Source organism: Branchiostoma lanceolatum, chromosome 15 (assembly GCF_035083965.1).
Source record: "Branchiostoma lanceolatum isolate klBraLanc5 chromosome 15, klBraLanc5.hap2, whole genome shotgun sequence".
Classification (NCBI taxonomy): Eukaryota; Metazoa; Chordata; class Leptocardii; order Amphioxiformes; family Branchiostomatidae; genus Branchiostoma; species Branchiostoma lanceolatum.
Genome location: NC_089736.1, coordinates 274,987 through 300,202, shown reverse-complemented (window position 1 = coordinate 300,202; position 25,216 = coordinate 274,987). Strand labels below are relative to the sequence as shown.

At 42.9% G+C, this 25,216-nt stretch overlaps 3 protein-coding genes across 3 annotated transcripts; all 3 read right to left on the bottom strand.

The window, feature by feature from the left end:
- Positions 1-179: 179 nt before the first annotated feature.
- Positions 180-1,387, bottom strand: LOC136420980 (serine protease FAM111A-like). The gene is made up of 2 exons (XM_066408123.1): positions 1,365-1,387; positions 180-1,077 (listed from the first exon to the last, which is right to left on the bottom strand). The coding sequence occupies exons 1-2, from the start codon at positions 1,385-1,387 to the stop codon at positions 180-182; spliced, it is 921 nt and encodes a 306-aa protein (XP_066264220.1).
- An 834-nt stretch (positions 1,388-2,221) lies between these two features.
- Positions 2,222-12,396, bottom strand: LOC136420979 (probable serine/threonine-protein kinase pats1). The gene is made up of 15 exons (XM_066408121.1): positions 11,748-12,396; positions 10,957-11,046; positions 10,543-10,650; positions 10,295-10,393; positions 9,953-10,048; positions 9,587-9,651; positions 8,094-8,938; positions 7,304-7,419; positions 6,920-7,069; positions 6,556-6,784; positions 6,194-6,442; positions 4,446-4,595; positions 3,964-4,320; positions 3,629-3,762; positions 2,222-3,475 (listed from the first exon to the last, which is right to left on the bottom strand). Exons 1-15 carry the CDS (start codon positions 11,763-11,765, stop codon positions 2,222-2,224), a joined length of 3,960 nt encoding a protein of 1,319 aa, XP_066264218.1. The 5' UTR covers positions 11,766-12,396.
- A 2,655-nt stretch (positions 12,397-15,051) lies between these two features.
- On the bottom strand, positions 15,052-22,744 carry LOC136420864 (uncharacterized). Its single transcript, XM_066407982.1, has 10 exons — positions 22,605-22,744; positions 22,151-22,284; positions 21,375-21,540; positions 21,003-21,115; positions 20,485-20,716; positions 20,007-20,150; positions 19,509-19,652; positions 18,518-18,654; positions 17,713-17,859; positions 15,052-16,795 (listed from the first exon to the last, which is right to left on the bottom strand). Exons 1-10 carry the CDS (start codon positions 22,732-22,734, stop codon positions 16,589-16,591), a joined length of 1,554 nt encoding a protein of 517 aa, XP_066264079.1. The 5' UTR covers positions 22,735-22,744; the 3' UTR covers positions 15,052-16,588.
- Between the last annotated feature and the right edge of the window lie 2,472 nt (positions 22,745-25,216).

Genomic DNA, 25,216 nt, shown 5'->3' with positions numbered 1-25,216 from the left:
AAGCTGGTTTAGTGAAACCTCAATGACATATAAATGTATCAATCACTGTTAAGGTCATCATGGACGTATGGTTGGTGCAAAGTTGAAACACACAGTAAGCATACTTAGTCATTACAAAATGTCAGTAGTTTCAGCTGACAGTTTGTGGGCCAAATGGAAACTGTCTTTAATTATTAACTCTAGGGAAAGATCTCACTAAAGACCTCAGGTGCCAGGTTCGGATCATTACGCGCATGTTCTCTGATGGCAGACAAACGCACCCCGCGCTCAACGAGGCTTTGCCTGCTCCTGTCGGGGAAGAATCCCCGGGTGTGCATGAGCACCACATTACCATGCGTATCAAACCCTGGGGAGCCTGAGGACCCGTGGAACATGACACCTGTGTGGTACAGGGGTTTGCGTGGGTCTTCTTGGGGAAACTCAGGGTTCCCAAAGCGAACATGGATGATATAACTTTGGTCCAACCCAGCGATGGGACAGAAATCAACAATCTTACTCCCACCGTAGGGATGACCAACAACAACCACCATGTTTCTGTCGTCTACACTTTCCGAGATATAGCGGCCAAGATAAGGCAGGCTGTCAATGACACTTGCTATGTCATCATCAACGGACAATTGCAGAATGGCATAGTCTAGGTCTTCGCTATGACATTTGAGAGTGGTTGCAGGAAAGCTAACTTTGTATTCTTGAGTTGAAGACACAAAGAACGTTGCGGTGAACAAACTTAAATCAGTGAACCTTAGTGTGGCAGCGTGCAAGTCTTTAAACACATGGAAACATGTGAGAATCTTTCTCTTACTCAACAGGAACCCAGTTCCAGAACTCCCAGGCCAGTTAATACGGCACACTGATCGCTTCCTGTCCTTTATCACATCATAGACATCTGAGTAAAGACAATAGTTAAAACTACTGGAGAAGAGTTCCTCACGGAGTGTCTTCCTGTTCAGCTGTTCCCTCTCCTTGTCTGCTTTCTTGCTCACAGCTTGGACAAAGTCCAGGTTGGGGAAGTCAGCGCGCACGATGCTTGTCACTTGACTTTGCAACTCCAGGAGCTTTGTACCCATGATCTGTTTTCTGAAAAGTAGAAACATTTAAGATGTATGTTCCTATGAAGTAAAAGCGCCCCAATACATGTATATTCTTAAAGACGATCCTATGGGACAAAATAGTAGACAGATGTTGACCACAACTGCACATCTGTAACTGTTTAGTTTGTGGTCTGTACATTTAGAATATTATGAGAATAAGATTTGCATCCACTGTTATCAGCTACATGAGGGAAGCACGAAAAGCACCAATCAAGTAATCAATTAACTAGTTGATATTTGCTGATCAATGAAAGATGAAATCTTTGAACTTACATTGTGTTCAACTTCTCCGCCATGTCCCCCAGTCCTACTGTGGCCAGCGCGTTCTTCAGTCCTTCTACAGATGCGATTGAACCAGACAGATGTAGCCACACTTCTAGCACTGCCAAACAGCACTGTGCACATGTCTCATCATGCGGCGATGATGATGACGCGTGATCTAGGTGCTTCTGTCTGATTTGCTGGATGTCAGCATCGGACAGGCCCAGGGTTCTCCCAAGATCCTTCCATGGTGGCTTCGTTTCAACAACAGTGGAGAAATATTCTGCAACAGCTTGAATAAAACCAAAAAAATGTAACATTAGTCGTCATACATAAGTCATCAAACTTTTTAAAGTTACAAAAATATGTACATGATTTGTTGCTACAGGGTGAACACTTGCATTACAACTTTTTCCAAATGATATCAATGGACATGAATGGATGTGTAAGTTACGTACATAAGATATCATGTCCATCTGTTTCCGCTGATGCAGTTGATCCTTGGTGCATGGCTCTGCTGCTTTGACCAGAATGCCTACAGACAAAAACATCATTCATCAGGCTAAGGGCAGATGAACAAGGAGCAAAAGACATGCATATTTGCCTAATGTCACTCTGTCTAATGTCCGATGGCAATATGAAACTATGAACTTGCATGGCACTGAGAAACCTAAAATCTGGAAAGTTTGTGCAAAAGAACTATCACAAACCCTATATAAGATGAAGTATTTCCAAATATATAACATATTCTAACCTTCCCTGGCAGTCTTGAGTGTTTACATCTTCTGATGTCGTGATGATAATAACTACAGACTGAAAAATGTTTTAGTCATCCTTTTGCAATACAAAATATATACATATTCAGCTACTTACGGACTTTGGAACCACTGTGCCAGGCCGATATCTTGAATGGTGGTTGTGGCAGGTGAGTAAGCTTCACAAACAACTTCTCCATCCATGAACCATTCTGTGACACTTGTGATTGGAATGAAGCTGCTGGTATCCAGCTCCCTCTCACTGTGGCAGGCACAGCAACACTGGAGACACCACTTGTACCTTATGCCCGGAATCCACTTGTTAATGATCTCCCGCAGGTCTTCATCCAGACCTTTCCGGACACCCGGACCATGGCTGAAGCGGGCAGACTCTTCCTTCTCTGATGACAACAGCTCCACCTTCAGGTAGTGATCTTTCTTGGTGATGACGAAGGTCTGCCTTGGGTTGCTTGTGATAAATTTCGCACAGCGTGCATATGCCAGTGGCTTCCGCTTGTTGTATCGACGCATGCTGGCGATGACGAGGCGGTGGTACACGCCGACAGGGAAGAACTTGTCATCAAATACGACATAAATAGGCTTGCTGCATTCTGTGCCGCTTGGGTACAGTATTTCTCTGTCCTTGACCGTGGTGAGGAGGGAAGGAACAAAGTAAGTGGTGCTCTCTGAACTTGGCGTGACTCCACCTGCTTTATCTTCACTCTCAGTGCTGCACCGCAGGACCAGGTCAAACTGCTCCATCATCTTCAGCAGCTCGTCTTTGTGAGCAATAAGGTCGCACTTGAGCTCCTCTTGTCTGTTCCTCCACACGTTCTCGATTAGGCTATCTTCTAACACTCCTGTAGACTCCAACCGCTCCCATTCGCCTTTTACTGCAGGATCCCGAAACTGGGGGATGGTGATGATGGTTTTCTCGACATCGATAAACCACTGCGGGTCCAGGACGACAAACTTGCGGAGTGCTGGGGTGTTGAAGAAGAGGATGTCTCCACACAGATGGAAGAACCTCAGGATGATGACAGCATTTTCCTCTGGCGTGAATCCCTCCGGTACGCGAGAGCTGTCAGTAGCAGCCATCACATCCTGGAGGCTGCAGTACTTCCTGCCCTGCTTCTCCATTTCCATGAGCTTGGACTTCAGCTCCAGCCAACTGATTGGGATTCTCCTGCCCATGTGGTTTTGCTGTTGGGCAATCTTGAGGATGCAATCTCTCAGATCTGACAACTCTGGATCTTCCGGATCACGCTTGGTGTTGTCAATGGCAAAGTACCTGTCATGGACGTGTTTGCCAATGGCCTTTCCCCTGAAATGATGTTTGAGTTTGGCGAAGAAATCCTTGATCCTTTTCTAAAATACGAAGGATAAGATGAAGTTATTTCATTTGTTAAATCACTCCTACACTACCAAAGTGTATATCAATCAATGATCGATCAATCAATAAATCAATAAGTCAATCAGTCAAACAAGTTTGCAAAAATATGAGTTGGCAATCACACAAACCTTTCCTACTTGGTCCTTTCGTGTGCCCACCACAATCACGGGAGGCCCCTGTTCTTGGTTTTCCCCCAGACCACCAACAGACCTGCTTGGCATGGTGTGTGCTTGAATGGCCTCCAGATGGTAGTCTACTACATCTAAATAAGTGATAGAAAGTTCAGAATTTGCTCTTTGAAGTTTCTAATTATCTACCGTACTTCATCTGTATTTTAAAACCAGGCTGCTAACTTAAAGACTTGGGAAACATTATTATCCCTTAGTTTAAACCTTTGATTAAAGTTGAACCTTTTGCATAGAGACACCAATGATTAGAATTAAAACAGAGTTTCTGTAATTACCTGCTTCTGTTCTGAGTTGAAGGGCTTCTGCACAGCTACCGTCCCAATGTTCAAGCGGTTCGCTGAGAGCTTTGGTGAGATTCAAAGTAAGGATGAAGATGGCGTAATGGCTGTAGAAGACGTGGTGGCTGCTGTAGTAGACATCGTGTCCGGCAAAGTCCCAGATGGACATGGCGGGATGTTTCTTAGATCCGACGAGATTGGACAGGTCGTCTTTGCCGAGAGCCAATTGGGTGGCAAGTGCGTAGTCCTCTGACCGGCTAGCTGGCGTTTCTGTCGTCTTCTGTTTCCTAGCAGCATGTTCATCGGGTGGTTTTGTAACCGTCGGTACATCTACGTGGTCTGTGTGATCTGTATCTGTTGAGAGCAGAAAAATTCTACACATTAGATTCCATGTACTAGTAGTACATGTTTGGTACTCAACTTACAGAAAAGACAGCAGTACGGAAAGTTTCAAGGAATTTCTGTAATCAATTCTGTACCTCTAGAGCTGGCTGGGACAGGTTTGACTTCCGGGGCTTCCTTTGGCTTATTGTCTCCTGTTTTCTTCCTGGGTACACTTGGCTTTTCCTTTTCTTTCATCTTCTTCATCTCCATGCCAACAGCGTGAGCAAATTGTTGATCATTTGTTCCTAACATCAACAAATAAATGTATGTACTGTCACTCCTATGCATCATTAAATGTTTTAAGTTGAATGTAGCACCTTTTAAACCGAAGCTTCAATTTGGTCGGATTATTACCTTGCCTTCAGAATTAGACTTATTAAATGTATAACTCAATTTGTAAGATGTTGTTATCTCCATGAAAAAAGGCTTTTTCATGGATATACTGTTTTGCTTGCGTTTGGTGTTTGTATGTATGTATGTGTCACCGGATGCTTAAAGTCACCATAACTGTAGAACCTGTACATGGATTGTAATGATTTTTTATTTGTGGGTGGGTGTTAAGAGGAGGAAGGTCAAGGTCGATTTTGGGCCCCCTGGCTGTGTGACTGGAACTGCAATGGCGTATTTGTAAAAATCTTCAATGTAGAAGAACTGAAGAGTGGATCGACAGATCGTCATGTTATTTGGTACACAGGTAGGTTAGACCAAGATGTACACACTTAAGTGCAAACTATGCAAATGAGACCGAATTTGCATAAGTAAGGAGGTAAATCGTTTGCATGTGTGTCGATGGATGCTTTAAGTCAGCATAGCTGTAGAACGTGTAGATGGATTGTAATGATATTTGGTAAGTGGGTATGCGCTGGGAGGAGAATGGTCAAGGTCGATTTTGGGCCCCCTGGTTTGTGTCCCTGGAACTACAATGGCCTATTTGTAAAAATGTTCTAAAGGGGAATAACTGAAGAAAGGAACAACAGATTTTCATGTTATTTGGTACGCAGGTAGGTTGGACAGAGATGTACACACTGAAGTGCAAATCATGCAAAGTTAGTGTGTTTGCGCGTGTGTGCGCGTGTGTGTATGTTTGTGTCACCGTGTGTGTACGTATGTGTCACCGGATGCGTAAAATCAGCATAACTATAGAACGTGTAGATGGATTGTAATGATATTTGATATGTGGGTAGGTGCTGGGAGGAGAAACGTCAAGGTCGATTTTGGGCCCCCTGGTGTGTGTCATTGGAACTGCAATGGCGTATTTGTAAAAATATTCAAAGGAGAATAACTGAAGATAGGAGCGACAGATTTTCATGATATTTGGTACGCAGGTGGGTTGGACAGAGATGTACAAACTGAAGTGGTAATTATGCAAATTCGGACTGAATTTGCATAAATAATGAGAAATATCTACTCTTTTGTGGGCTTTTGGTCTCTTATGTAGGTCAACTATTCCCAAGGTCCCAACAGCTGGTGGTCAAACCACAAATGGGAACACTACTAAACCTGTGTGTGGATACCCTTTGGCACATAAAATAAAACAACCAGCGGCAAAAACAAACAACTGGGGCAAATAAAACACATCATATATCAAAACAAATTTCATGGAGATTTTGGGTCTTCGGACTCTTGTTTATTATGTGTTGATTCATATATGTCCTTACCAGCAACGCGCTGTAAAATCGCCCCCTGCAATCATTGCCCTCGTGCTGCCCTCTTTTTGATCTTGACTTTATTCAACGGGAAGTAGGTCAAATTTGACAAAGGGACCGCGTATAGATTTGTTTGTTTGCTTCCGTCTAGGCTGGGCACTGAGGCAGGTATGCAGATATAAAAAAATCACATATACCTTCAGTAATTTGCCACTGTTCCTTCCCAGTCATGAGACATGGAATGATAACAATGCCATCTGTGCTTTTTTCATCTTTGTTGAACTTTAGTTGAAGGAAGCTGTTTGTCAAACTGGTTTTCCCATTCCCGTGGTTCCCTACCAGGATCAGCCTGATGTGGTAGACTTCAGTGGTCCCCTCTTTACAGGCCTTCTCATAGAGAACCACCATCTCTGGACCCCCAATCTCCACTTCAGTCGGCACTGATGCTGGATAAAAATAGTCATTGTTACGGCGTGAAAAAGTCATTATCTTTGTAGGATGTAAACATATATGCTCTGCTAATCTATGTATATTTCGTTCTTTCATTTGAGTTACTCACCACGAGGAAACCCAACTTGACCTCTTGGTCTCTGCTCTGCAACCTGGGTTGACGCGGCCTGCTGAGTCTCGCTGTGATGCTGCATCCGTACAAGTTTCTGTTCTGCCTGTCTGATCTTCCCTTTGGTCTGCTGTTCCTCCTGATGCCCAACACGAGAAAACCCTCCGGCTGCCTGCCGCTTGGCTGGAGGCCCGCCCGATGCATCTGCCGGCCGCTTGAGTCGCTCGGCCTGGAATATAGAGGTTTGAAATTACTGAAGAAGAAAAAAAAAAATTGCTCGCAAAATAAGAGCGCGTCCCGCAGTCTACTTGGCTGTAATGTTCACACAGTATTATGGTACTTGTGCGTTGGTGTTTCCACATACCTTGATCCTGCCAACCTCCTCTGCCAGTCCACCCATGCCGATATCACTCAGCTCCTGCTGAAGTTTGTCCATGGACGCTTCTCGGTCTTTCTCTATCCACTTCAACAGCACGTTATGGGCCTGGTAACTCGGATTCGCCTTGTCCTTACCCTAAAAGCAGAACATCGGCCAAAGCTGTATTGCTGGACATTCTAATTGTATGCAGTCAAAGAATTTAATCAATAAATCAATCAATGATCAATATGATTTTAATAACAGGTTACGTACGCTGCTGATTTAGATTATAGGTTACGTGCACTGCTGTTAAGTTTGACAAATGTTATTGTTTTATTTTGGACATCATTGATCTTCGAGACTTCTCTATCATGAGACTGAAATGTTTACCAGGATGCTTGTTCTCTCGTTTGGTTTAAGTCCTGCTACTGTGGCCAGAGCTTCCACCTCAGGTCGTTGCGTCACTTTCTGTGAGAAGCGGAAGAACAGTTTCCCCAGCTCTTTGTCTGTAAGAAAGAAGACATCCTAATGATTAAAGGTGATCGTAAATATTTCAAGTTTTATGCATTTTTTGTAGCTTAAGCTAGCACCAATCAGATGGTCATCAATAAAAGGCCGAGTCATCAATAAAATGCAGAACCTTACAGCAATTTACTAAGTTATGTCAGGAAAGCAACAAATCACCTACAGTAAACATGGTTTTGGGTTGAGAGGTTTTTGTTTATTGTTTATTTGCATATGTACAATATAGAACAAAGATAAATAGAGCAAAGAATACATGCAGGGGAGGCCAGAAGCCTATAAGGCTTTTCGGGGGCCTCCCCTAAACTACACAAATGGAATTCTTACAAGATTATATATAATCAAAACTAAGAAAAATTAACGAAAGAAGAAATTGGAATTGCAACATAAATCCTAATGAAACAAATGAAAATAATAGGAAGTACAAAGTGAATTTTGAGTTGTAAACATAATAAGTATTATAATGAATAACAATCTATAAAGAAATAGGTCAAAATTATACAAAAATAACAATCATATGAAACATTCTGTCATCAGATCCAATAATACCAAAGTCATTTTACTACACCTTTAATAAGGCATTCAACAGTAATCAGTTTCCAAATGAAAATGGAATTTTGTGAATTCTGCTCCTCCCCCATTTTTCGTTCCTACATACCTTCCTTTTCCTTCACCTCTCTTCTCAGGAAGTCCATGATGGCGGCTGCGCCTTTCTTACAGACATCAGGAGGAGGGTATGCCAGGGGGTTTCCGTAGACTGCTATGATATACAGTCGGGCCAATCGGTTCAGAGTCAGGGGAAGATGGGAGATTCTGTTGCTATGCAATATAAGCTCCCCAATGTTTGGCAGGTTCATGATCTGTTCAGGAACTGATGTGAATCTGTTCCGAGAAATGTCTAAGTGCGTCAACTGCCCCAGTTCCCCAACACCGTCCGGTAGTGAATCCAAGCCACTATCATCCAGATATAAAGTATGTAGATTCTTCAGCCTGCCGATGTCTTCAGGTACAGGTGAAGGTTTGCCCTCCCCAGCCCAGTTCGCCATGCGCAGCCTCACTAGACCCTCCAGCTGCAGCACCTGTCTGGGGAACTCATCGAATCGACAACTATCTATTTCAAGCCTCCTCAGTCCTGTGAGCTGAGATATCTTGTCAGGGAGACACTTGAGGGGGTTGCTTCCTACGTACAAGGTCTTGAGTTGAAGAAGTGAACAAACTACATCTGGTATTTCTTTTAATCTATTGGCCGACAGGTCAATGTGCTGTAGGTCAGGTAGAGTAGTGATTGCCTGGGGCAGTTGTGTCAGCAGGTTGTTGTCAAGTTTAAGGTCACGAAGCTTCTGTAGTTGGCCTATCTCCTCGGATATGCTCGTCAGCCTGTTGTCAGACAGGACAAGGCGTTCAACATTTTTGGCGTCAAACACCTCGGCTGGGACGGAGGTCAGACCTTTGCCGCTGAGGTCGATAGTGAACAGGTTATCCACCACTTTAGGTTGGAGGGCTGAAAAAGGTGAAAATAAATCGCTTTGAAGTCTTATTATGGGATCTGTTGCAGTAAAGTCTTAAAACGTGGTTCAATGTAGATACATTGCAACTTACATGAATAACTCTCAAAGTAAAGAATCGACTTACTTGTACTTGATAAAGCAACACAGAACGCACTGAATGTAAAATATGACTCTAGCTTCATGTCATTTACATGTAGAAATATAATGCAACATATGACAAAACGTAATCGTTATTGATGGCCTGCATGATAAACATCGCTGATATCTATATGCATATGAGTTGTATGCACATAATCTTATATATATTTTTTATAATCATTCTTAAGTCACTTCTATGTGGTAGAAAAAGCAAATTTACAAGTCACAGAATTAAACAAAACCTTTGTGATAAAAAGACAGGACGACATTGAAGTGAAAATGATAGAACCGGTACTCTTCTATCAGAGACCACCAGTGTTCAATGGAAAAATACATCTCACCGACGTTAAGCTGCTTCGACCACCGTCTACGCCGATGTCTTACCCTGCAGGAACAACAGAATTTCAACGTTTAGAATTTTACAAGTGACGATTATAAATCAAATGCGGCACAAGGTTTAGTCACGGGCCACGTGTTTTACTAACGGGTGTATTTTGGGCTTACTTTGAAGAACTGGAACACCTTCAGCACATCCTCTTGTACTCCAAGATCCTCCGCTGTCTTCTTATGCTGTAGGTAAAACCAACACAACCTATGAAACTTTTACTGAAACTAAACGTCATTATTACATAGTCATCAACATCTGTCCTTTAGATGCTTTAGGTTGTGTAAAGGGAGTTTGTGTTAGATGATAATGTTTACTCCGTGTTGGTGTATCCTATTCTCAAGAAGATTGTCTAAGATACATGTAGAACGACATGTACAACATCAGAATAAAGTCTGTGAGTTAGAAACGTTACAAATCATATCCGCTCTCTCGGCACCATCGATTGACATTTGACATGAGACGATTAAAAACAAAAACATTTACCTCGTCTCCAATAACGGTGTTGGCTCCAGCCTTCAGCAGTACTTTAACACACTCGGGATGTCCATCATTTGCCGCATGATGAAGGGGAGTCTTTTTCTGTAGATAAAACAAAGTGCCAGATGCAGGATTTACACACTAACCATGAGAGGGTTCACTGTGATTGATAACAAAACGATTTCATCTAGAAATATGGTTAGGAACATGGTTAGGAACCCGGTAATAATAATGTACATAGTGTGCCTGAGCACATTTTATCAGTTCATCCGTTTGCAGGACCATGTCATGCCACACATCTGAGCAGGTTCTAGGTCACTCAACATGGCTCTACATTAAGCAACTGACCATGATGTCTCGTGCATTAATGTCCGCTCCAGCTGCCAGCAAAGCTTGTACAGGTCCTGTGTGGCCGTTCTCGGCAGCAAGGTGGAGAGGCGTCCGGTTCTACATGAACAAACGAGTGTCTGATTTCAGGACAACGAAACAGACCGAGGTATCAGCGCAATTATCGTTTTCTATGCCTTGTTGCTCCAACAGTATATACAAACTCATTACTTGACAGTTAGACAGGCCTAAGTAAACAGCAAAGTTACCCCCATGTGCTGCATGGTTCGTGCGTCGACCGTCGCCCCAGCTTTGAGTAAAGCTTGTACAGTTCCCGTGTGGCCGTTCTGTGCTGCATCGTGAAGAGCAGTATATCCCTGTACAGAGACAGTAAAGAAACTCCATGTAAGATCAAGGTTGAGACATGAACTTGTACCGACCGTGGCCTTCTCAGCCTTCCAGGAACTTCCCGTATAGTGTAAGAACGTGGATGACATGAGGATGTTTATCAGGTGCACTTATATGCAAATTGTGCAACATTACTTAGCACAGAGTGTTGATCTGGTGTAAAGATCAAGTTCATCTGTTACACCGCGCACTTCAATATCAAAAAGGGAAAAAACTTAGTGCTTAAAAATGATTTCATGAAATTGAGCAAACAACAGACAGACATGTTAACTCACGGCGTCGTTGGCAGCATTGACATCGACTCCCTCGGCTAGGAGCTGCTGAACTCTGACCTCGTCACCTCGCCCGGCGGCTTTTCTCAGCTCCTGTGGAACAGAACCGTCCGGTTAACTAAAAAACAATATTTGTATCTTCGGATCCGGCTTCTTACGTCTTACTCTATACAAGGAGGATAAAACCTCCTTGCTCTATACATGTAAGGTGTTACTCATAATCTTGTAGACCAGACTTGCTAGAATTACTACTCATCGATTCTTTTCCGGGTTGCTGTAGCCTCACGAAGCTTTCCACGAAATCGTCTTCCGGGAGGGACGTAAAACGGGGGTCCCGTGCTCGAGGAGGTGCCTCGAACACGTTAAACAGCCTCATTACCCTACACATTGGGTACCTGCCTGTGGCACTGGCTGCAAATACACCTGATATTATTATTATTATTAACATTTCAGGCCTTTTATGATTCTGTTCAGGAGTTTATGTTACAATAATATTGTTAGTGTCATCTATGTGCCGAGTCTAAACATCAAACAGGTCATCTACTACGTGATCTGCGGGAAGGTAGAGGTTACTCGCAAACAAAACTGTTTTTCTTTTCAAATTGTTAGAAGAAGTTGGAAGATTAACATGTTCATCAGCCTCTCTGATTTCTACCGTTACTAAGCCTCATGGTGCATTATCCTACTTGCATGATGCAGCCATGCTTTAGTCGTTCTTTCAGACTGTGAACTTCACATAAATAGATTTTCCCCAACTATTCGAAGAAGATTAGAAGAAGAAGAGTTTCACCAACCTTTTCTTTCCCCTCCATGTTTATTTTCCTGCCATAGTTCTGCTGTTGTCAAACACCAGTGCCTCGTGATGACGCCCTAAATGTGACAGGCCAGATTCAGCAGATTCTGAAATAGTTTTTAGTTCTTTATAAAAGATAAATGTAAAGCAGTTATTTTCAACCGAGTGTGCTTTTATTTTCATATAACTTAAGTAGTAGTGCAATCCGGTTTCGCTACGGCTGGCGTTTTCAGCCAAGTCACGCTTAAACATACACGTGTCCAACGTATACCCAGTGTGCATGAACCTGTTCAGATATCTGGTGTCACTTTATAAGGTAGCAAAAGTCATGATAACGTCGTCAAGGACGACCACAGCAACATGTTTAAAGGCGTCTCGCCGGGGGTCAGTAAATACACACTGACAGACTACACCCCCTCCACAAATATACATCACTTAGTACACAAATACATACAGGTCAGACATGTTGTATGCCATCCGCCATTTTGGTCACAAGGTCAGAAGTTCACAGGTGCTTTGTTGGGTGCAGGTACCGTAACAAGGTAAACAACACTGAGTCCGATCTTTTGTGTTCACAGCGAAATGAACCAAATGAAAGATATACGAAACATCCTGTACAGGTATTTCTCATGCGGATATTGTATTTGTTATTCCTTAACTTCGTCGACTTAACGTCAGTAAGAATAACAAGTTAACCACAAAACAGCAGGCGTCACGCATGAACTCCCTTGTGTATAAGTACACACAGGAAAGAGTTGGCAGCAAACAATGCACCAAGATTCGGTTACCTCAAATACAATGTGAGTGTCCAACCGGCTAACGTGTAACGGTTGCTCTGAAAAACACCTGTGATGAATGGTGGAGGGTGGGGTGTGTAGTGCTTACTTAACTTATATAACAGTTACTGCACGAACCACACAAGCCTGGTTTTACTGTCATAATTCATGTGGTCTTGCTGTAATTTTGAACATTCGTGTCAAATTCATCTTTCCTCACAAGACTAAATTAAAGAAAAACAACACTTCATAACAATCCCTGGTGTAACATGAGAGCTAAACCTTTTGACATCGTCTGAAGTTTGAATCTGTAGAGCTATAGAGCACCAGTCCTGTGGAGTGTTGCAGACAGACGTTGCCGTGATATTTGGCGGTGTAAACATACAGGTGTCAAACGTTACCTCACTTTGTGTGATCTGGTGTCTAAGGTCAAGACAGTCCACCCTAGTGACGTCATCGACATGTCAGACGACAACGATAGCAACTTTGGAAGTTTTCTCGCCTTAAATTCCCCCCCCCCCACACACACAAACACACATATACACACAAATAAACAAATAATACCAAGTACGCAGGAACATTAGACATGTAGAACCGCATGCGCCATCTTGGTCACAAGTTCACAGGTGATTTGCTGGGTACAGGCACAGTAACAGGGTAAACAACAATGTGTCTGTTTTTATTTTGTGTGTTCTCAGCAAAATGAACCAAACTAAGGAGATACGGAGCATCCTTAAAGCTTAACAGGTGTCCCCTAGACGGATGTTTACTGTGTTCTTCCTCAGCTAAGTTAACTTAAACGTCAATAACAAGCTCAAGGTCACGACGGAACAGCAGGTGTCACGCATGGACTCCCTTATATGGACACACAGGGAGTTGGAAGCAAACAACGCACCGAGGATCAGTTGTCACAAATTCAACATTAAAACTCAGTAAACGTGTAACAGTTGCACAGGAAAACACATGAGTTCCAGAGTGCAGAGTCTGAACTAATTAGTAGGTTGTACTGCACGAAACACATAGGAATTGGTTACACTTTCATGACTTCTATGAGGTCTTGCTGTAGTCAAAGTTTTTTTTTCTGGCAGCAATAAAGATAAACAACCCAACACAACTCACCCTTCCATTATGTAACATGATCGAGAGCTAAACTTTATAACGAAGTTTGCACAGAATCTGTACAACACCTGTTCAGTGCCTCAGATACGGAGGGGGGGGGGGGCAAATACACACACAAGTTATCTCACTTTGACTTCAAATTTCTTTGATCAAACTGACATCGAAGCCAAGATTCCGTCAGTGCCTCATGACTTGAGTATATCCTTACAACTTACAGAATCCTTCGGAGAGAACTCGTGTTCCAGACAGAATCTAAGATGCTGTTTGGTACGAGTCTTGAACTTGACGTTTCAACCTTACAGAGCTTTTGGTAGGAAGTTTCGTTCAAGACTCGGAGGTTTAAGGTGTTCCAAAATTCAGGAGGCACCTTACCTGAAACCCAGTGGGTCTATATACTGTCCTCGCAAGCCCTCCCGTACTTACCTTAAGGTGTTCTTGGGAAGTTCTGTTGGCCTGGAGAAACCGAGAAGGAAAAGTAGTTCCTCTTTCCAAACCGTACCTGACTTCCGGGTTAGTGACGTCACGGCGACTACCGGCAGCCTTTGTTATGCTAATCATGAGGCAGGTGTGCTGGAGTTGCAGTACCCAAAGCGGCGCCAGATGGCGCTTTATGCGTACAAGCTTCACTACAATGTGCACTGAAATAAAGATATAATCCTTTCCTCTCATTACTTCACCCCAAGCAAGTTAACTATTGTACTTGGCTTGTGTGCCTGTGTGTGTTTTCAAGGACTGCTACAAGCTAATAAGATATGCACTGAAATAAAGTAAGGATATAATCTTAATTTTTTTCTCTAATTACTTCACTCAAAGGAAATTTATTTATTTATTTGGCTGTTCAGCACACACAGCCAGAGCTGCCCAACTAGCCTGTGGCCATTACTTCAAAGGAAGTTAGCTATTGTAGTTGGCCTGTCTGTGTCTTTCTGTGTGTGCGTGTGTCTGTCATGTTTCTGGAATTCCCAATACAAAATGTACCCACAATGTCGCACTGCAATACATCCTCACAGCTGCTATTTCTGCCTGTGGGGCTAAAGAGTTAAAAAATTCGTATTTCCCGAGAACCATAGTAGAATGGAACTGCGTCATCAAATACTGTAGGAACACCTTCACTAACTTGCCTTAAAGAACGGTTGCAGTCAGATGTGCAAAAGTTAGTTGTGACCGGCCGTTCAGTGTAATATAAACAACTGCTGCCGCGTCGCGTGCCTGCGAAGCTGGTGTGTTACACCAAAGGGCAGTTATACCGGCTATACAGATACAGAGTTGTAGAGCAGTATGGGTAAGGGGGCGAAGTCTGCCATCTCTTATTGCCTTGTTCCCATGGCAACGGGCCAAGCTGTTTGAGGCAATTTTTCAGATTCAGAAAAGGCGGTTTTTAAATGAGGACACTGACCAATACTGGAGGGATAAAAGTTGAAATATATAATCTTAAATTCGAATTGGTGGTCTTAATCTCAGACTGAATAAAACAAATCATTCAGAATTTAAGCCTATCTATAAATGTTAAATGTATACATAAACTAGAAGATAAAGAAGAAACACCAGAAGTGTAACAAAAAATGTGAGTTATTCTACAAACAAGGCAGTGCATAGAGTTTGAAGGAAAAACTATGTACATCTGGAACCAAATGTTGTAAATTTACAAATCCACTATGATCTTTGGTTCTTATGGAATGAGATGGAAGACCAACATGTGGACGTACCGACTGATAATTATCTAATACCAGCTCAGAAAAGGACAAGAAATAGTCATGCCTTTAAGTACCTGAGTTATCAGCCAAGGATTGATGTGTTCAAAAATTCTTATTTCCCGAGAACCATAGTAGAATGGAACTCGTTGTCATCAAGTACTGTAGGAGCTTCCTCACTAAGTAGCTTTAAAGAACGGTTGCAGTCAGATATGCAAAGACTAGATGTAACAGACCGTTCGGTGTAATATAACCAGCTGCTGCCGCGCCGCGTGCCTGCAAAGCTGGTGTGTTACGCTGAAGGGCGGTTATACCGGCTATATAGATAGAAATAACATAAAAACAGAGACTGACAGGAAAGTCTGTACCTTGGTTCACACAGTTTCAAGGGGTGGATTCAAATTTTCCTCCCAATACTCTGTTTTCTTTTTATCCTCACGCTAATATTTGGCCCACAAACTAAAATCCAGCATCTTAAAGTCTACCAAAACACAAGACCCACAATTGGGCAAATATGATATTAAAACTGCCTCAATATCACTTACAGAAGCCAGTCAGACAGCTGGAATCTTATGATTGACATACATTTGATAGCGTATGAGAAATTATATGATTGACATATAATATATTTTAATATAATATACATTGTTATCATATTTATATATATAATAACAATGTATAAAGAGCAGAAGAGATCACAACAGTTGGTTATTTCTAAATTCCCCTTAGCAAATTCTGATAATATCAAAAGATTACCTTATAAATATATTCTCCTTTCCATTACAATGATACAATTAAGAAAATAGATTAATATAAAACTATTTTGCTGCATTTCCAAATCTGCAAACCTACACCAGGCAGACGTTTGCTTGTAAAAACCCCTAAAGATTTTTTAAAAATCTATTAAATCCCTTTTTGTATTTACAACAGTATATATACACGCTACAGTAGACTAGACCTTTGACACCTTTCTCCTAGTTTTAGATGGATTTTACACAATTTAATTCCAGTGTTTCTATTAAAGTTTTATCATGTTTTGCATATCTTTTAGTGTTTAAGCTCACTTTGGTGAGTCAATTCACTGTTTTCAAAACACAAATGATAATGGATTGAAAAAGTGTAATACCCTGTAAAATGGGGGAATGCCCTGATATGCCATGTCCTATCCAAAGAGGCCACAACGATTCAATTCTTGGATTTAAAACCGTAAAACCTCGATGATGAAAATCAGAACAATGTCTGGAGGGAGCGAGGAGTCACACCACTGCCAGCAGAGGTCGGTCTTCATTTTCCAGCAGGTCTGTTTCAGGGAGGCCCAGGATGTGAGGTCCTCCGTTAGCGATGTGTCCGTTTACGGCGTTGTTCTTGTGATCACGATCGTCCTCTGCGGTGATGGTCTCCTCCTCCTCTTTCTCCTCCGCCTCCTCCTCTTGATTATCCTTGTGGTCCTTCCTGTCTCTCACCTGTGTAAGACATCACCAGTTAGGAATTGTAACCTTAGCATAAGTGGGAATGTTAATCCTGCGGTACCAAGTTTGAGTTACCCTCTTGCTATTTTATATTAATAAACTGTGGCGTCTGTGTGGCATAGTGGCAGAGCATCCGGCTATGAACCAATAAGACCCAGGTTCAATCCCCAGTGGAGTGCCCAGACATGTCCGGACATGCACCCAGACGTTGTGCCCTTGGGAAAGGCACTTAACACACATTTCCCATGTCCTAAGCCCAACAGTAGGGTTTGGGTTGGCGTTAGGAAGGGCATCCAGCAGTAAAAACTCTTGCTTCAATAAAAGACTTGCACTTGATGAGGAGTTCTGGGGCTCCTCCATCCATATACAAGCATGTCCAACCCCCATATATGATGGGGAACAAAAAACGTAAAATTGGAGAGAGAGAAAATAAAGCAGGAACTTATATTGCCACCCTGTAAGGCAGCAGAACTGGGTGAATAAAAAGATATGCATTTAGGAACACATCTATAAGCAGCGCCACCTGTGCTGCAGTACTATGTGAACCAGTCATCATTGCCCTGAGGAAGGTGACAGACGGTCACCGAAACCATGGGTTGAATAAAATACTTGGTTGGGTACAAAGAGTCTTTTTCTTCAGTGACTTACCAACCTTAGCCTCAACCAGTCTCCGCGGGTCGCTGAGAAAATAGTAGAAATTTGGCCGAATAGAGTCAATTGTATGAAGGGAGTTGGCTATGGAGAGAGGGTCAAATAGGCAACCCTGGCAGCGGATGGAAATGTTAACCTCCATGGCCAAAGTCCCCCGGCAAATGTTCTCTCTATAGCCGACGCTGTTAGTCTGGTAGAGACTATACCAACCTGATGAAACTATTCACGGAAAGCAGAAGAGTTTGCTTAGCGTTTGTTACCTTCTGGTCTGGTCCGATGGCGTTTTCAAGCCGCTGCCAGAAGTGCGGTCGGACGTTCTCATTGGTCCAGTCCAGAAAGGTTCGACCAATCAGCATAGTGGGAACCTTGCACTGGTCTATCTTCACCACGATCAGAACGTCCTTCCTCTGCAATACACAACGATGTCAGCTGCTTTAGAACTTTGGACGTCAGTATGGTATTCAAGAAGCCATCTACGAGCAAACTCACAACTCCACCCTAAACAGGCAAGGGGGTCTGTGTGTTGAGCTCTCCACTATTGAAGAAACTGAACTGCCCCAAAGCAAGAACAAACAGATATAGCAATTCTGACCTCTAGATGACTTAAGTCTTTGACCTGTGTGCCTGTGACCTCTGTGTGACCTCTGTCTGACCCCTGTGTGACCCTTACCTCCAGGTATTTCCGGCACTGGCCATCTGCACTTTTGCAGAACCTCTGACTTCTATGTCCCTGTGACCTCTTGTGTGACCCTTATGTGACCCTTTAACCTCCAGGTACTTCCTGTGAAAGTTTAAACCTCCAACCTCTATGTGCCTGTGACACCTGTGTAACCCCATTGTGACCTTCATGTGACCTCTGTTTGACCCTTGTGTGACCCCTGTGTAACCCTTGTGACCCTTACCTCCAGGTACTTCCTGGCGCCGGCCTTCTGCACTTTTGCGGAACTGGAAAGTTGTAACCTCCAACCTCTATGTACCTGTGACACCTGTGTAACCCTATTGTGACCTTCATATGACCTCTGTTTGACCCTTGTGTGACCCCTGTGTAACCCGTGTGACCCTTACCTCCAGGTACTTCCTGGCGCCGGCCATCTGCAGCTCGAAGCGCCCGAAGCCGCTCTTGCGGAAGTTGCTGGACAGGACGATGATGGTTTTCCTGCTGCGGAACACCCCCTCCTTTATGTTGTCCACAATAAACACCCCTGGTGGAGGAGAATAGAAGAGAAATGAGCCGCCATCAAAATTCTGGATCACAAGCTTGCTAATGTCTAACTTTTCTGTCACACTTCAGAACAAAGCCTTTAAGAACAGTCAGACTAATAAATCTGCAAGTGTTATAACTACATTATATACATTTTGTTGAGAAAGGTCAGACATCCAGGAGATAAGATAGGCAAGGCAACAGTTACTGATCTACATCTACATATGATACCCCCAAATAGCCCCTTCAAGGGCAAGGTAGGGGGGAGTTGAGGTCCCGAGCTAAGGTGGGCAGGCCTCCAGCCTGGCACGGAAAGACTCAATGGTGGGAGCCGTCACAACCGTGCCAGGCAGGGTGTTCCACTGGGGGATAGTACTCGACAAGCAACTGGATTGATTTTGAAAATGACAAGACTTTTTCAGGTAGCATCCACTGTCAATCCTCAGTGACTGACATGTTAAATGACAGTGACAGTCACTCATAAAAAGAAGCGGATGCTACCTGAAATATCTGACCGTTTCCAAATTTTATCTTAGTTGTTTGGATAATGGTACCTTGCATACACATACAGTTGTACACAAAAAAAGATGACCAATAATCTGTTAATCATCTACCAATTCTAGACTTGTATGATGAGAAAATGTAAAGGAGCCAGACTTAAAGACTTGAGAGAAGACGTCTTACCTGGTGTGAAGTTCTTAAAGTCAACGCAGACCTCGTAAAAACTTAGAAGACATACTTTTAAGAAATTTGCAAATGTTATGTCACAACTACACATTCGTTTCTACATAAAGAAACAATGAACTATTACTTAGTTAAGAAGCCAGCTGACGGCCTTTAAGACGTATTAATTACCCGGTGTGAAGTCCTTAAAGTCGACGCAGACCTCGTACCCACGGCAGGTGAGCTCCTTAAGGAGGACGTCTTTAGCGAAGGCCAGGTCCTTACAGCTGTAGGAGATGAAGATGTCGTACTTCGGAAGCTCATTCTCGTAAGGAACTGGGGAGAAATTAACAATCTTAGAAGGAAAAGCAAAAAAATGGTTAAATTATATAAATTAAGAATCATGTCTACAGTGACCACCTGCCCACACAGACCAGATTTCATCAGACCCCTGAGTGGTCTTCTTGGGCAGGTTTGACTGGATATCATAATGTTTGAACATTTGAGACTTTTAGTATTTATGGTTTATAAATAATTTTGATTAGTATAGAGGAGGATAAGCTGTATTCTCCTGCACCTGTCCTGACCTGTTGTCCATCGCATTATGTATTTTCTTGTAGTGCGAATAAACAAACAAACAAAAACACTATTCTGTATTCATCTACATGAAGTTCTGTACTGAAACCTTACTGTTGTATTCAGCCTCGGGGTCAGGTTTGTCCCAGCCAAGGTCAGGGTCATACTTTCTCCGCCTGATAGCCAAACCTGTCGCCATAGCAACCAGCGCAACCACGCCCGCAGCTGCAATTCCCAGGGTCACCGGTAGGGGGAGGCCTGATCAAAACAACAACAGACTAACAGTTGACTGACTGACTCCAAAACATCTGGTAACACATGCTTTACATCATGCATGTTTTCAAAGACTAGTTTGCACATGTGTGTCATAATGTGTCATATGACGTAATGGTGTCATTTCTTCATTATGTGCAATGTGAATGTTTTTTACTGTGACCCTTTAAGGCTAGCTGTATGGTTAAAGGGTATCTAAATAAAAGAAATTATACAACATTAAGGATATGTTTAGTACACTCTCCAACTGAGAAGGCACTAGAGTTGTGATTAACTCGAGGCCTGAAAAGAGACACCAGATGGAACTTTCCATACTGACCCTCCCGAGGCTCTTGTCTCAGCAGCTGGATCGTCTTGGAGTCGCTGAGTCCCTTCAGCTGTCCGACACACGTGTAGTTCCCGTAGTCCGACGCGTTGACTCCGCGGATGATCAGAATCTGCTGACGGGTGGTTCTGGTTTTGTCGGTGGTGTTCACAAGGCCGGGTTTCCATTCAGTGTGTCCGCCTGCGATGTCAGGTACAGGAGAACCTTCCTTTAACCATGAGCCAGTCTAGGAAAAAAAAGGTGGTTATAGAAAACACAAAGATCATCAAAAAAGTCTCTGCATGTTTCCCAAGGCTGAAACAAACAGTATCCTTCAGTTTACATTAACATAAACATCACAACCATTTAGTCTTTCTACAGTCACCGATCAGCCTGGGGAAAATCAAGAAGTAATACTAAAGATGATTTCCAAGGTATCTAAGTACTGTTTATTAGTTTGTACCTGGACTGGGTACCTACCAGGATCTAAGACAGAGATAAAGAAGTTTGTGGTACTGTTTGGTGGTACGTACCGGGACCTGCCCCTTGCCCGTAACTAAGTTACAGGTCAGGTTAACATTTTCCCCTGGCCAAGCCCACACCTGGGTCTGCTCCGCATTCACAACAAGCACATGGCCTTGGCTTTCTGTAAACAAACAAACAAACAAACAAACAAACACGTTGATGGAGGGTAAAACAGTTAGACATCCAGGTAACATGATATGCCAAATGACAGTTACTTAAGCAACTGGACCAAATTTGGGACTAACTGTCAAGTTTTCTATTTCCAAATTCTATCCAGTTACTTCAGGTACTATCGAAACATACTGCACTACTATGATCAGGTGCAGGTCTAGAACCTGACTCTCTGGACCTGGACTTGAATTTGCTTTGCAGGTACCCACCCCTAATCACAACTCTTCCTTGGTAACTATCGGTGCCGAATGCGGTTGTCACACTGCAGTTGTAGTTGCCCGCATCGCGGTCGCTCAGATCGTGTTGGACGGTAAGTAGTGTGGATGTTCTGTCGGTTGTCAGTTTGATATGGCCATCCGGGGTATCTCGCAAAACCTGAGGAAAAACAGCAAGGGTTAACTTTGACTGTGCTAAGGGAGAGAGGGACCTCCGAGCAGCCAACCTGAACTGGAGGGATGTAAGGAGGAAGGCTGCTGACCGAGCCTGCTGGGCCAACCTAACTGCCTCATGTGTCGAACGACACGGGAGCCCCTAAGTCTAAGTCTAAGTGCTAAAGGAGCTGGTATGTAAATATTTGCATTGGCTACAGCAGCTGTCAGTCGGGTAAGGGTTTATTAAAGGAAAGCAAAACTTAAAACTGAAAAGCCAACTATACCATGCATTCAAAGTGAATAAACCCCAAAGTCAAGTTTTCACTTGTTTTACATAAGTCCCTCATAATTCAGGGCTCTCCCACCATTTAAACCATGCTGAAGGTTTCTCGACTGACTTTGGGTATATTTAGCACAGAATAGTAGGTTTTTCAAGTTTTGCATTGATTCCTTTAGCCTTTCCTTTGCTAAAGGTGCTGGTATATAGAAATTTGTATCGGTAATAGTAGTAGTGAGCGACGTCTGGGTTAACCTGAGTTTTGCCCTTCTGCCCATGACTAAGTTACAATTTAGTCTAATTGAATCAGCGTTGCTAACAGGGTGAACACACTCACCACGCCATCTTTTCTCCACGTCCACGTTGCCATGGCAGCAGCTGCAGCACTCTGCAGACTGCAGTTCAGAGGGAAGAATCCTCTGCTGACACGAACCGGCGTGAATGTCCCAAAACCCTTGATCTTTGGCTCACCTGTAAAGCAAAAATCAGGGACCACTGTAAATATTTAAACTTTCATGGTGATTTCATTTTCATGGTGACCCTTAAGCTTTACCCTAAAATCATAACACTAATTTGTGTCTTTTGTTCTACAGAATTGCTTCAATAAACAACAAAAAAAACAAGACAGTGACTCTTCACCACATAATCATAACATCAAGAAATTGTGTCTTTGTTCTACAGACTTGTTTCAACAAACAAACAAATAAGCCAACAAACAAGACACAATATCTTTGTACTTCAGAATTGTTGCAATAAACAAACAAACAAATAAACAAACAAACGAGACGTACAGAGTGTAGCGTTGCCCCCAGGACAGACGGGCGGTGTTGTAGCGGCAGCAGTGGTAGTTGGAGCTGTGGTCGCGCCGCCGGAGGTCACCACGACTGACACCGTCAGCAGGACTGCCAACAGCGGGACCATCCTTCCTGTGGGCCTGCAAACATGAAACAGGAAATAGATAAAACAATTCAATCTGTTCTCCAGAAAAATTAAGAGCTGGGGCAGTCATCATCATCATATCTTGTCGCTCCACTTCTGTATTCATTGGCGGGCTGCCTGGTTAGCCTCTTGTACATCACCGCCTGTACATGTTGGGTCAAGTTTGAAGTTCTGTTGGAGGTGAAAAAATCAAAATACAGTATTTTTGTAGGCTTTCCGGGGAGAGCACGGCAAAACTGTCTTTGCAGGCATTATTAGAGAACCTTAGTAAATGATAAGAAATCTTAAAAAATCACGTAGCAGCGCTTCCCCCAAAATAAATTCTGTAACTCCAAGAAGTCAGCAAAAGAGGCTAGAAAATTCTAAAAGTAATAACAGTCTTCAGTGTCTCATATATTAAAACTTCACCCCCATGGAAGTCTCAGTCTTAAAGAGTCCCATTTTCACATCATAGTTTCTAAAACTGCACCACAGAAAGGGGAAGCACTACCCTAGACTTACCCGCCCCTTCAAAACCTGGGGCAAAGTGGTTTCAGATAGGCTTTCATAACAAACCCAACAAGAAACAAGTTTTCTAAACAAATCTAACAAGTTTTCTTAAGTCTAATGTTAACTATTGTAATTCTTGAATTGTAAACAGGAACTTGATTTTGGCTGCTTTAAACAATGCATGCAGTTAGATATGCGAAGGTTAGACGAGACAGGTCGTTCGGTGTAATATAACCAGCTGCTGCCGCGCCGCGTGCCTGCGAAGCTGGTGTGTTACGCCGAATGGCGGGTATACCGGCTATATAGATACAGATACTAGTCAATGGCTAAAGTTTCATCATCGCAAATCTTTGATCACTAACATTTGAGACAGTGATGCCGCCAACTGCGAAAATTACGAACCGCAATACTAAATGGATGTACAGTAGTTCTCTTTACAAACTCAACAAGTTTTCTTAACAATCCAACAGATATCAACATATATCACCTCTTAGTTAGAGTTCGAACATGTCTGAAGTTGGAAAGCTGTGTCCTTAAATAGACCAGCAGTGTTTTCATCACAATAAAACTGCAGCATCAACATTTTTACAGAAAACACACATTCTTTTAAAGCTTGAAAAGAAGGCTCTGAAATCATAACAAAGACGTTAAGACCCAACCACAGTTATCTAACGCGCGAACAATCCAGCCATAGCCTCTTAAGAGTCAGGCTATTGAGCCACAAAAACAATCACAAAACCACAAATATAACCGCAAAAATACAAATACAAACCTGGATCCGGCAACCAGCCAAGTGACTGAGGAAAATTGTTGCTGAGGACAGGGTGGGATAACTATGTAAAATGGACGGAACTGTTGCCTACGTCAGGTGGTTGCTCGACCAGGTCTGACTGTACAACCCTAAAACCACAAATACAACCGTAAAACCACAAATACAACACTAAAACCACAAATACAACCCCTTAAACCACAAATACAACCGCAAAGCCACACACGTTACCGAAAACATAACCTTCTTCACGCAACACCGCGTTATACGAAAGCAAACCGCGCACTAAAAACACCACTAAATGGCCTTTATCATTAGTTTATAATCGGAGTACTGAAGAGCACTTGAGTGGAGTACCTACCTGTATGCTGTACACACCTGTTCTCTCACCTGTGCGTCGCGTTACGTCTTCCCCACGTGGCGCCGGTACTACAGGGAAACCCCTGGCGTCACTGCACACACCTGTACGTGCCCACCTTTACGTAACGTCACGCCTACAGAAACTTCTGATGCCGCGCTGGCACCGAAACCAACAACACGCCCCCCTCCCACGCTCAGTTTCGGGACAAAGGTCACCGGGCGAGCCCACTCCGCTAACAGGGGTGCGAAACAGGAGTATCTCGCTCAAAGGGTCTCGAATGTTTTGAAACAAAATAGATTTACTTGCTTAATTTAAGAAACTGCTTGCTTGGATTCGAAATATTCACAAGTCCTTTGAAACTTTCTTCAAATCACACACATTGTCATAAAAAACATTTGCTTATTCGTTTGTTATTTCACTTTCTACAAGTTTAGTTTCTTACCCATGCATGTGGGAGTGACATTTGTTTCGAAACCCATGTGAAATTTTGCCAAGGACACATACATAACGGCCGCCCGAAACTTTGGGGAGGGTGCAGGATGCAGCTAGGTTTCTTCACTATATTTATCTGCTTTCCGGCCATCCATTTTGTTCACTCATCTAGTGTTTTTGACTGTTAATATGACGTTGTGATTTTAATCAAATTTGGATCTTGGTTGTGAAAATTGTTGGTTGTGAACCAAGTTCAAAACTAGTAAATCTACAATAGAAAAAAAATAGAAATAAAAACTCTCTAAATATCCCTAGGCCTATTTACAATAATGTGTATATTGTGTATATACAGTGCTATATTATAGCACAGTTTATGTGTTGTATCCAAAATGGCAGGAAAGGTCTCCAGAAAA

Bases quoted from the DNA above. Each gene is read 5' to 3' on its own strand.
- LOC136420980 (XM_066408123.1), bottom strand. From the start codon at position 1,387: ATGGCGGAGAAGTTGAACACAAT. The intron at 1,078-1,364 runs GTAAGTTCAAAG...TCTACTTTTCAG, and splicing joins GCGGAGAAGTTGAACACAAT to AAAACAGATCATGGGTACAA.
- LOC136420979 (XM_066408121.1), bottom strand. The intron at 10,651-10,956 runs GTGAGTTAACAT...GTCTCTGTACAG, and splicing joins TCAATGCTGCCAACGACGCC to GGATATACTGCTCTTCACGA. The intron at 7,420-8,093 runs GTATGTAGGAAC...TCTTTCTTACAG, and splicing joins AGAGGTGAAGGAAAAGGAAG to ACAAAGAGCTGGGGAAACTG.
- LOC136420864 (XM_066407982.1), bottom strand. From the start codon at position 22,734: ATGGTCCCGCTGTTGGCAGTCCTGCTGACGGTGTCAGTCGTGGTGACC. The intron at 17,860-18,517 runs GTAAGGGTCACA...TGTGTATTGCAG, and splicing joins GCGCCAGGAAGTACCTGGAG to AGGAAGGACGTTCTGATCGT. The intron at 16,796-17,712 runs GTAACAAACGCT...TGTCTTACACAG, and splicing joins CCATCGGACCAGACCAGAAG to GTGAGAGACAGGAAGGACCA.